The sequence below is a fragment of the Vanessa cardui genome, chromosome 17 (genome assembly GCF_905220365.1).
Source record: "Vanessa cardui chromosome 17, ilVanCard2.1, whole genome shotgun sequence".
In the NCBI taxonomy this organism is placed as follows: Eukaryota; Metazoa; Arthropoda; class Insecta; order Lepidoptera; family Nymphalidae; genus Vanessa; species Vanessa cardui.
Genome location: NC_061139.1, coordinates 8,163,096 through 8,176,573, shown reverse-complemented (window position 1 = coordinate 8,176,573; position 13,478 = coordinate 8,163,096). Strand labels below are relative to the sequence as shown.

The following is a 13,478-nucleotide window of genomic DNA, read 5'->3' as shown; positions in this document are numbered from 1 at the left end:
TGAAAAATTCACAAACAAAATCGCAAATGATGGTTTTTTTCTTCAATATTAAGTATTCAGCGTGTGTTACTGTTTAAATGGTATTAAATTCTAATAGAGTTCAATATTCGGATTACGTACCACAAAAACTTATATCTCGAGATAAATATCACCTTGGTGTACCTTGTGTACACGTGAAATAAGCAGCCGTTTACTGCCAGTGACCATCGGGTAATGAACGGAACACATTTATTACTCAACATTGGTCACTGTTTGAATAAAAAAACACGAGATTGTTTCAATCACTAAGTGACGTTTTATATATTTAAATAGACTGTGATCTAATTTAGTTTTTTTTTATTCGGTGCAAGATTTGGTAAAAATATTAAACAATTCCGATTATTTAAAAAAAGAATGGCTGTATATCTCTTTACCTTCGCCAAATGAATTATAATTAAAAATATTTTTTTTGTACAACGCATCTCAGTTTAATTCTTCGATCGAGATTCCACGTGAAAACCACTGACTGGACTATGATGGCGTTATAGTGAGTAATGCTGATGACATTTATTCATCATCATACCGCTGACCCGATCGTAATGAACACGAGGTATAGAGGCAGACTTTATTACTATATTTGCATATAGATTGCAAAATTAACGTGAAAATACAAAAACTGCGTTATTCATTCAGGAGCAGCTAGTCTATATTAATAATAATATATATATAAAGGTAACTCGGTCTATCTGTCGCTCTTTCACGACCAAACCGCTGAACTGAATTTATGAAATTTGGCATAAAGCAAACTTACTACACTTACTAGTGTAGTACTTACTACACTAGTACTTGCTACACTAGTACTACTTACACTAGCTTACTTGGTGGTAGGGCTTTGTGCAAGCCCGTCTGGGTAGGTACCACCCACTCATCAGTTATTCTACCGCCAAATAACAATACTCAGTATTGTTGTGTTCCGGTTTGATGGGTGAGTGAGCCAGTGTAACTACAGGCACAAAGGACATAACAACTTAGCTCCCAAGGTTGGTGGCACATTGACGATGTAAGGAATAGTTAATATTTCTTACAGCGTCATTGGGTGATGGTGATCACTTACCGTCAGGCCCATATGCTCGTCCGCCAACCTACACCATAAAAAAAGAAAACTTAAACTCCAACAAAGAACATAGGCTACTTTTTGTGCCTAGCGCATGACAACCAACACCCTAACACGCGAGAAAAGCCGCGGGCGACAGTTAGTATAATATAATATACGTAAGGAGAAATGTGGATACGCTTTATATTGAGGTTCCGTCGATTTAAAAGTAAAACCTCTTTTATAGGTTTGAGTGATTGAATGTACTTAGTCGTAGTGTTTTCCTCCTAGAATTAGTAAATGTATATTATGTTTTAGTATTCGATTTAGGTATTTAAATTTTATCTGTATATATGTAGTGTTTACCTAATATATGTATGTTAAGGAAATCATTGATTGATGACTTAGTCTTTATGTTACAAATTGTATAGAGTCAATCATTTACAATATACCTTTATATGTAGTTACTTATTGAACGTTAGTAATATAAGTAATTAACATTTAATTTACCTTTTACTTTTATTTACACAAGTCGAGATTGGTTAATAGTTAAAACATTCGGTTTCTAAACGAATATTGAGATTCAAAATCGGAAAAACACGACTTACTTTTATGTTTAATTTTGTTAATAAAGTCTTGGCCGGCGATGAAATAAAACATCATGTCGCATGGATCAATTGAACTTATGGTGTATATCCACCAACTCGTATTTGAACTGCGTGGTGGAATAAACAAAACGATTTGCAAGCACGTTTCTTTGCTAAGCCACTTTATTTACAAATTGTTACTTTAAAGTTGGAAATTATAAATTAAATTTGCTTCTTTTAAGAAAGTTACTAAAACGAAGCTGAAGTTCCTACTGGCGAGAAACTTAGTTAAATGTTATCTATACGCAATTAAGTCGGGGTCAATAAGTAAATATATCATAGTTATTAATTTAAATACGTATATGTGTATTTTAATGTCCAGCAAAACTTAAGAAATCAATATTCTAATGACGAAGTAGAGATAAAACCATGAATACCTACAATATTTAATACCCTTAGAATACACCTGTGTTATGCGGCATAAGGCGTAGTGCAGATGAATAGCTTTAAAATCAAATAAATGCATATTAACCGAAGTTTGCTCTTGGCGAGCAACACTGAGTTTTAATTTGTTTATTTTGTGTAACAATTCCTATATTTTGACATACGTATAACATATTTACGTTATTGAATTTTATTGTTTATAAATAGACAAACAATAAGATTTTTTAAATCTTTTGTGACTCATACCATAAGTATTATTTAAATAATGCACTTTACCAAACATATTTACTAGTTGTCTGACTGACTTCGGTCGAGATGAAAAGAGAATCTCATTTACAGTCCTCCGATCGCAACGCCAACTACCGTGTAAAATTAAAACAATCCCCAAAAGTACTACAAAAACACCTAGAATCCAACTAACCGATCGAAGTATGTTGTTGAATTCTAGAAAATTTATACACATACATGTGTTGAAAGTCACTATCAGGATCAGATATTTAATGAGTGAATCCGAACTTTCCAAATTAATTGTAAGAAAACACAATCAAATCTATTAAACAGTTTTTATTTTAAATGTCGCAGACACAATTCTCACGGGACACATTCTCATTCGCTGTCGCCTCTGATCGACTGACGTTTCATCCGTCAAAAAATACCAATGACAGCTCGCCGCCAGTTATTGTTCAAAAGACTAAACGATAACAAACATGTCAAATATTCCACATATTCGTAACAAATGTCTTGTCAATATTACAAGTATTGAGAAATACCATAAAAAAATTCTATGTACACCAATCCTATTTCTTTATTAGTAATTACTTCTTTGTAATGCAGACCGCGACTGAACGAATCTTTACAGTATTTAAAACAAAATAAAGCAGCTCAATGCAAATTAAGCCACTTTGACATTTAACAAAATATAATACGGTTTGTTTTTGCGAATAGTTTAAACAGTAGATAGTCTGTTAATACGTCAATTCAATTCACGTAAACGTGTGTTGTGACTCATAGATACAATGGGTTCGTTTACATTAAATTTTAAATTGTACAAATATCTATATAAGGTTTTTAGAATGTGACCAAAATAAACCTACAATAAGAAATCCGAAATAGGCTCGTATATATGTATATTATAAAGCTTTAGTTTTATAGGCGTTCTTTTATTAGTTACCTAAATTTCCTTCGAAAAACAATGTACTCATAATTATCACACGGTTAGGTTTGTTTGCTGAAAGGAAATACAATTTTATCATCAAACCGTTTTATTTATTTTTTTTTGGACATCATCACATACATTACTCTGATCCCAATGTCGACGACGACGACGACGGTATCACAGACACCCAGACCCAAGACAACATAGAAAACTAACGAACCCAGAACCTCGGAGTGAAAACCGGTGTACACACTGCTCGACCACGGAGGTCGTCAAACAGTTTTGTGGATACATTGTCAGTAGAAATATACAGTCTAGAGAAAATCTGAATTTCTTCCGAAAGTATCAGTTTTCTCAAGTTTTTTTTACTTTATCTTTGACATAAAGGAAGAAAGCGTTTTTTTTTTCGATATTTGTTAGTGATTATTATAGATATACACATATCTATAAAAATCACAAACAAATATGTGTCTATATGGGTGTGTAAATAAAACATGATTGATTATAATCACGCGTGTTGCAATATATTTTAATTAGTATACTTCCTTATTCGTTATATGTTATTTTAATGTCTTTATAACTTCTTCACGAGTATTAATTGACTCTCAAACAAACAACTTTACTTGGTGGTAGGGCTTTGTGCAAGCCCGCCTGGGTAGGTACCACCCACTCATCCGTTATTCTACCGCCAAGTAAAGTACTCAGTATTATTGTGTTCCGGTTTGAAGGGTGAGTGAGCCAGTGTAACTACAGGCACAAGGGACATGACATCTTAGTTCCCAAAGTTGGTGGCACATTGACGATGTAAGGAATAGTTAATATTTCTTACAGCGTAATTGTCTATGGGTGATGGTGACCACTTACCATCAGGTGGCCTATAGGCTCGTCCACCAACCTATACCATAAAAAAATAATAATAAGACAAACTTAATTCACTCGAAACTGACAATACTTTTGATTTTTTGTTTTAATGAAAACATAAAATGATTTTTTTTATTAGAACCGTTTTATATTTACTATATGCAATATTTTTTTTATGATATTATTCATTAAGCACATAAAAGCAGATGTATTGTTTTATGATTTTCAATATATAATATTTGCACGGATAATATTACGTCAATGCTTTAATGAACAATAAATCATTAGTTTTATTAGGTATAACCTTACTATGATAACCTTTTATCTTTGCGTAATATTTGATTCCTAAAAATAAGAAGCACGTCACAAAATATAATCGATATTAGGATATTATTTATTAATTAATAACTGCTTGAAGCCCAAAAGTCATTCATGTACACAGTGTACATGAATACATAAAAAAATACAGACGAATTGATAACCTCCTCCTTTTTGAAGTCGGTTGAAAACAGTCAAATAATAAAATTAATGATCTGTTAACAAATTTGGCTTTCAAATTAGGGAGTGCCTAATAATAACAAGAGATAATCCATAAATAAATATAAATATTTAAAAAAGAAAATCATTTAAAAGCTTTTAAAAGCTAGTTCAAGGTTTGTAAATAACTCTTTAGTACTAATGATAAATATATATTATTAATGTAATTGAACATGTCTGTATGTAGAATATTTTTAATAAGATTTATTGTTTAAGAAAATTTTATGCAAATATTGATTTATTGCAAACATTTATACGTCTATGGTATCCATATCGATAGCATTTATCGGTTAAATTACTAAATGGGAACTTAATAAGGTACATTGAATAATATACGACGACCTCCGTGGTCGATCGGTGTGTACACCGGTTTTCTAGGCACGCCACTCCGAAGTCCCGGGTTCAATTCCAGGCCGAGTCGATGTAGATTATCATTATTTTTCTATGTTGTCTTGGGTCTGGGTGTTTGTGGTACCGTAGTTACATCTGATTTTTCATAACACAAGTGCTTTAGCTACTTACATTGCGATCAGAGTAATGTATGTGATGTTGTCTGATCTTTACTTATTATTAAGTAACATGTATGAAATATGTTTTGTTCAAAATAGCGTATTAAGATAATTGCTAGCAATGTGTCTGTATTTATAGAGGCTTATCGCCTTGGCTTTGAGTAACAAGGTAAGCACTCTATCATTAAACCTTAATAAGGATAAATTATATCATTCACATTAGTATCTTAATCTTGCACGTTTTAGAAGTAGCCCACGCAACGACGACCGGTGTCATTTCAACGCGAAATAGGCAAAAATAAGAATAACGTCCTTTGAAACAATGAATTATGTTGAGCGCAAACGAAAATGTATTAAGAATATTTAACAATTTATAAAAAAAAATAATGTTAAGGTACGAAAGGCAAAATAAAATAGCCTTAATTAGTAGGATTGTAAGGCTTAGTTTAATTTGCCTATAATCAGATTATACGAGTTTGGGTTGAGGCCACGTGTCATCCTAAGGTACTAAATGCGGAAGATAGGTCTCCCCGAGGGACCAACTCCTTTCAATGTATTGCTATTTGAATCTAGCAGTTTCTCATCTTACCTTAGTTCAAACTATTAATGTAATGTTGAAAGCCTCTCTGCAGCAAATGACCAGATTTGTGACACACACACACACACACAGCACAATGACAGTGTAATATATAACATATACATACATACATAAACATCCAAATCATAATAAAAACAATGTGGAAAAATTAAAAATATTTGACACGAATGCGATTCAAACCCATGACCGTAAGTGCAGAAACCAGGTGCAGTGATTATTGCGTCAATCGTTTGTCGAGAATATTATCGTAACTTAGGTTGATTCACTGGCATTAATTGCATAATATCAAGGTTTATATATAAGTCGTTTGGTTAGAACTATGTGCAGTTCATGTATATACATACCTATCTTGACATATAAGGTTCTAAGAAATATAAATATCACGTCCAAAATCTAAATGAAAAATAATTGAAAGATCCAAAAATATTATATGAGTGCGAAATTCTATTCCTGACAACTTGGATTTTTTTTTTATGTCGTAGTATGCAAACGAGCAGGAAGCTTTCTTGATGGAAAGCGATTACCAACACTCTTGGAGCATCTGCAACACCGGGAACCTTGCAGGTGCTTTGCTTTAAGGAAGGAATAGTTCTTTTCTTGAAGGTTCCCAAATCGTATCGGTTCGGAAAAACTGCCGGCTAAAGCTGGTTCCACAAAGTAGTTGTCGAATTTAGGAATAACTTCAATAATGCGACAATAATGTTATTAGCACAGACGAATAAAAAAAAAATTAAAGAACATTTTAAAAAGGTTTCGTAATTCATAAATGTACTGGCTACTAACATGATTCATTACTATGTACTCGAAAGCGAACAGAGTGCGTGGTCGTCGATGTTGTCCGAACAGACGTTTCCTTCGGTCCTACGCCCATCGTAATTCTAAGCGGCGCGTTAGAGCTGTGGCGGACCGGTATAAATTATATTTTACTCTTGTTTCACCTACACCTACGCCTTTCATTCTTGTTGCAAGGTCTGAATAACACGATCAAACTATCAATCAACCAATTTAACGTGTGTAAATAATCGAATAAAAAAATCGAATCGAAATAAATACAATTGTTATAGGCTCAATACAGCTTAGTCTGTGCCCCAGACTAAAAAAAAAACATCAAATATATTCTTTTGCTACGACATATCTTTATTTTGTTCCATTTTTAAATGTTGGAGTTATTTCATTATTTATGAATGCATTGACCCGTCTCTCTGATTATTTTACATAAATCTTTAAACGATTTTCCTCAAGCGTTAAAGCGGTAATATAGATCATGTTAGCATTTAAAAGGTGAATAACAACTGGTCGCTAATGATTTATTGATTTTATATATCTTAGGCTTCATTACTCTACAAGTAGAATAACGGTATTATTTTATACAAATATTGTAATATGTATATTTAAATGTATTAGTTACCAATATCGGCCATGGTGGTTATACGCAAAGTTGACTAAGCAAATGCTCTATGTACTATAGTGGATGTATGTGGATGAAAATTTGTTGTCTCTGCGTTTCCTTACTCTTTAAGTCATCTGGAAACTATTTAGACACCACGACAAACTGTTAAACGTGCGTAATGGCGTCGTATACACGTAGACGAGTTAGTAAGAACGAGTAAGAAATGGAAATTTCTAAATTTAGAGAATTATTAGGCAGAAAGAAAACTTATACATTTTTTTGGTCTAATTAGAAAAGCAGGAATTTGGGATGTATAGTAACTAGACTAAAGTCATTTCATAACCGTTCATAATTAGGTCATCGCTATGGTTTATCTTGGTATGTACTAGTTCACCCATAGTGTGGGTAGATGCAAAATTATCAACTTTTATTTTTTCTATTATAAACAGCTGATTCCAATTAATTGAAAATAATTTGAGATGTGTCTTATTATGCGCTAAATTATAGTTCGAGTCAATATAGTCCAATTTACAACAAAAGTTTAAAATAAAAATACACTTTAATCAAGGAGTATGCATATGTTTTTGAATCGCAATTTTAAAGGTCTAAATAAAGAAATAAAACACCTATAGAACCTTTTTAATTCATGAACACGATTAGGTACAGACTCATCGTTACAATAATCCGCCTGGCCTTATTTGGTCAGCGCACTTGGATTATATTAATAGAAGCGTAGAAAAAAAAATTGCAGACTTCTACTCGGCATCAACCCTTTTTGGCAATATTATTATTAGTTATGAGATTTTTTCTTTCTCTGATCTAAACTGAATACATAATGAATACTAATTTTCTTCCATAAAACCGTACACATATATATACCAATATAAATTAAATTACTTTATCTTTCAAATTGAAATTAAGAAATTGGAATAATAAAATCGGAGTGGGTGTAGTATTAAAATAACCGCTTTTTACTAAATGCATATGTATGTATGCACGGTACGTATACCAAAATAACATTCTTTACAATTTTTGTCTGTTAATTTCTTTGTACAAGTTAATTGCTAGAACGACTGGACCGATTTTGATTGGACTTCCACTGGCAGATGGCTGATGTAGTAAGGAATAACTTAGGATGTAAATCTTTTAGAATTTAAATAAAATCAAAGTAAAGTCACGCTGCAATGTCCAACTATCTTAAATTTAAACACATGTAGTAAATATCTATATATAGATGATAGGTATGTAGGTATTGTTTAGTAAGAATAATATCAACATCAGCGTTTATTTGGTGACATTACCGAATAGTATTTAGCAATACCGTGCCAATGCGCTTTCTAAACGCTCGATTATTAGCACCTACGCTACACCAGTACTATGTAACTATTGTTAAAGCATAATATACTATAATTAAGAGTCGGAATTGCTTAGGGGATAGACTACGTGAATTTGAATATAACCAAAGATCGATACAAGTCCCTCAATACCAATAAGACATAAATAATCCTAATAAATTCACCTCAGGTTCGAAGGTAGGAAAGTGACGGAACCATCACCAAATAGAGGAATGAGCTCGAAATTCATCTCTTTGACAAAGGACGATTTATACAACAGCACATTTATAACCTTCTACTACGCAATTTTGTTTTTTTTTTTTTGCTTTAATATTTAAATAATCTTTCATAAACAACAGCCATTAAATTTACCACAGCTGGGCTAACGCCAACTCTCCCTTTTGAGGAAAAGGTTTTGAAACATATTCCACCACGCTGTTCCAATGCAGGTTGGTGTGGTAGAATTTATATGATATAAGATACATGCAGGTTTCCTCACGATGTTTTCCTTCACCGCTGAGAACAAGATGAATTATAAACACAAAATTAAGCACGGGAATTTTCAGTGGTGCTTGTCCAGGTTTGTACCCGCAATCATCGGTTAAGATCTCAATCCATCCATCTCAATCCAGCCATCTCGCCTCTAACTTTCATAAATATCTGTAATTGATTATGGTTGCTAGACAATGATTTTGTTTCAGTGATAAATGAAGATGTAAAGTTTACAACGGCAATTATAATTTCATTTTGGATGTTAACAATAAAGGATCACAAACACCTTTATGTATGATACTACATACGACTTTTTAATTCTAAGAGTAATCGGTATTTGTACATACCTACTCATACACGCGACTCATATTGGAATTCATACTAACAGGATAAATAAAGTTTACGTCTGTCTCCGTGTCTTAAATGATTATGCGTCAAACTATGACAAACTAATTATCATAATTATTTTAATGTAGGCGTATAAAAATAAAATTTAAAATGGCTACTGTATACAGCAAGGCCATTGGGAAGGATTGGATGCTTGCAGCATTACGAAGAATCACAATTTCGAATTTCTGGAAGTGGCTGTCATTTGTGTATATAATACGATGCTTAGAAGGGCTGTTACTCATTCATTTAATAAATAACATATAATAAATTAATTAGAATTAAGGAAAAAAATCGTTTAATCTAAATAACTGTGTAACTTTGTTAGATCCAATTCTAAAAAAGAAATTTCTAGTTCTACAATATTATTTATGACAGTATAAAGATGTTAGGTAATTAATTACTTATATTATATCATTTTCTTTATCGCTAAAGTACAACCGTTCGAAATCGGGGCGGGTTGGTAGTTAAAAATAATTTTGAACTGACCTTATAAAATTTGGTTCAGAGTAATTATAATATTTTGCAGGTAATTTTTGAAAGTAAAAAAATAATTATTATTTCGTATTAATGATTGACTTGTCTTATATAGCTGAACTCGCGTCTTCACCCGCACGAGACTTTATAGTACACAAACCTTCACCTCCCAAATTTACGTTTTTTTATGAAACATTTGAGCTGAGATGAAGGAAAACATCGTGAGGAAACCTGCATGTGTCTAATTTCATCGAAATTCTGCCACATGTGCATTCCAATTCCACCAACCCGCATTGGAACAGCGTGGTGCAATATGTCCCAAACTCTCTCCTTAATGGAAGAGGAGGCCTTATCTCAGCAGTGGGAAATTTACAGGCTGTTACTATGAAACATTGATAGGGACGAAACACTTAACAATTTGTCAGTGGCATATACTTTTATTTATTTATTTATTTATTTATTTAAACTTTATTGCACAACTATTTAACAAAAAATAAATTGAGCAAAAGGCGGGCTTAAAGCTATATAGCCTTATCTACCAGCCAACCTTAGCACATGCAAGAAAGATCGTACAGTAGATGCATAAAGCCATCCTTATATTGAATTACATTACACATACATACATATATATACACATATATATATATAAACATACACACACTTACATAAATATATATTATAAATATATACATATAACATACATTTAATAATATACTAATGATAAAGTAACAAAAAGTTAACAATAATACTAAAAGTACAGTGTAATAATAACAGCTTAAATAAAATAAAAGGGAACGAAACCAAGAAAGGCGATAAAAGCTAAGACTTATATTTCTTTAAGAGAAATTGTTTTACCCTACTTTTGAACAGATCTTTAGAGGACGTTTCTCTGATGACGACTGGTAATTCATACCAAAGTCGTATAGCGTTAACAGTGAAAGAATTAGATACAAAACCAGATGTGTGAGAAGGAATAGAAAGAAGAAGGTTATGAGAAGAACGAAGATGCCTAACATGAGTATCGAAAAGACAATTAAATTTGGACTTAAGATAAGAAGGAGCAAGTGGATTATAAACAAGAGAGTGTAGAATACATAGTATTCTTAAATGCCTACGATCTTTAATAGGTAGCCAATTAAGCATTAACCGATATGAAATGTGCTCAAATTTACGGAGGCCATATATAAATCGTATGCAGGTGTTATGCAATCTTTCGAGTTTACTTAAAAGTGTTACATTAAGATCGGGGTAACATGCATCACCATAATCTATAATTTAGACTAATAGTTATCGGAAGCAACTCACTGGTAAATGTTCAAGGTTCATTTCTTGTATGAGTGTGATTTATTTCGACCGTGTATATAGGTGTCTCCCTTTCGACTGGATTACGTCGAAATGTGTGTTCGAATTTCTGTCTTTGGTATAATGAAAAGGGTACATGTGACTATATAAATCACGATGCATAATATATATCAATAGGTACGCATTTTTAGTAAATAAATGTCTCTTTGTATAGATAAGTATAGACTATTTCAATGGAAGCATTATTCATTATAGATAAAAAATAATCACATAAATTCATAGTGAATACCATAGGCTATTCAAACTTTCATTTAGTGATATCGCGTTAATTCAAAGGCTTTTTTCTTAATTTGTCCTTTGTTTTTGTTCAATAAACTATAACACAAATGGCATCATTTAAGGTCGTTATGTAAATACGAGCTGTCATTTAAAAATAAAAATGTAACAAAATAAAATATTTTTGGTAGTAACACTCACTTCTATAACAGCGCAAATCGTTTAATATGATATAAGTGTATATTTTTTATTAATTATAATAATACTTCCTTTAAGGTCGTTACACTGAGTTGAAGGGTAAGGGCAGACCAAATCGAACCAATTTTCCAGACAAAATATTTATTTATGACGAGGCTTAATTTTACGAACACGTATTTAATATTATTTTAGTGAGAAACGACACATATGATTTACTCAGTAACGAACGCACGATAATTCTATTTAACACACGTGTTTGTTAAGCCCAGCATAAACAATTCTCATTTACTTTAACGATTCTGCAAATTACTCATTGACCGATATAAGGCAGTAGACCTTCTGTTAGAGGCGGTAATATGTTTTTAACTAGCGCAGTAATTACGTGTGTTTTAACAGTTATTTATTACGAACTCGCTATAGATAATTAATTTGCAATCTTTTGTCCGATTCTAAGTTATGTTCTATTGAATTGTAAAACTTAATTATATTAATTAAGTAACAACGTCAGGTATATGTAATTTACATGTTTTTGTTCGGAAAATTTATCGTAATGATGATAAAATGATGTGAAGGGTTTGTCTGTCTGGCTAATCAGATAACATCTCGTTATGATGGCGCAAAGAATTATGGTTGACCTCGAGTAACCCCGTGTGGTGGTCATAGTAATAAAAGGCTGGATTATTGCAATGTTTAAGAGCGTTTATTTCATAAACTGTTAATTTTTTTTTTACGTTGAATTGCCTATAAAACATTGCGGCAAAATATGCTGTGTTTATTAAGTTATTATGTGTACAGCTAGTAATTGTTAAAATATTCAAAATATTTTCATACAAATTCTAGTATCATGCAACGCGATTAGACAAAGAGAAAAAGAAAGCTGGTCAAATGAAAGACTTGCCTTATCGTTGAAGATAATTTTGAAGGATATAGTTTAGACGTTTTTGCCCCTATATAGTAAAATATATAGGTATAAAAACTACTTTCAATGATTTTGAACGATATAAATGGAATGGTGCCGTATCAATTTTCTGTCGGTTAAAACAATTATCGATAATCTTTTCAGAGACATTGATCTACCTTTATCTTTTATATTTCTGTTATATCTAATACCAATTTAACCGGATATTCGTTTTTTGTATTTCTTTGTTTATACATGACATTGTATTTGTATCATGTCAGTTTAAATGCGTTAATCTACAAATAATTTTGACAAGGTATTAAAATACTTGATGTAATCTGTGTAATGCTTACAGGTATTTGGTAGAATGATCCATTGTTGACTGTGGGGTAGGAGGTGAGAGGCACGACGGGTACGGAACCATTGCGTAATAAAATAGGACCCTGTAGAGGCGTTACTGCAGGCTGATCCGAATCTGAAAATGATGGAAAATCAATTAGTAATGTATATTTTTTAACGAATTGTTAAACACTAAATTCGGTTGTATGGCTTATTCAAATATGGAAGGTACCCACATATTAACCATATATTCTACCACTATCGAGTAATACTTTGTATTGTTTTGTTCCGGTAATAAGAGTGAGTGTTACAAGGGTCTTAACACATTAGGTCCATATTTTGGTTTGACGATGTAAAGGATGGTGAATATTTCAATACAGTGACGATATCTATGTGTGGTTGTGGCCACTTATAACAGGTCATTTTCTAGTCCTATACAAATAACTTCGTACTAATATGTTACAGCTTAGCTTGAATAGAGATAAGGTGGCCCAGTAGAGAGTTTAAAATAGGATTTTGATTTCAACAAAAGATCGCCGTTTACTCAGTTCTCATGTACTTAATTTGTGTTAATAAGTAATCTCGTTATTAGTAGTAAGGATACCTTATTGGGTGAACGTG

General features: G+C 32.1%; 1 protein-coding gene across 1 annotated transcript in view; it reads right to left on the bottom strand.

Moving 5' to 3' along the window:
- The window catches only part of LOC124536724 (protein spaetzle 3), a 51,229-nt gene that overhangs the window by 14,900 nt on the left and 22,851 nt on the right, over positions 1 to 13,478 (bottom strand). Inside the window, exon 3 of the mRNA XM_047113295.1 lies at positions 12,872 to 12,993. Coding sequence (XP_046969251.1) covers positions 12,872 to 12,993 — 122 coding nt within the window. The remainder of the gene's footprint in view (positions 1 to 12,871; positions 12,994 to 13,478) is intronic.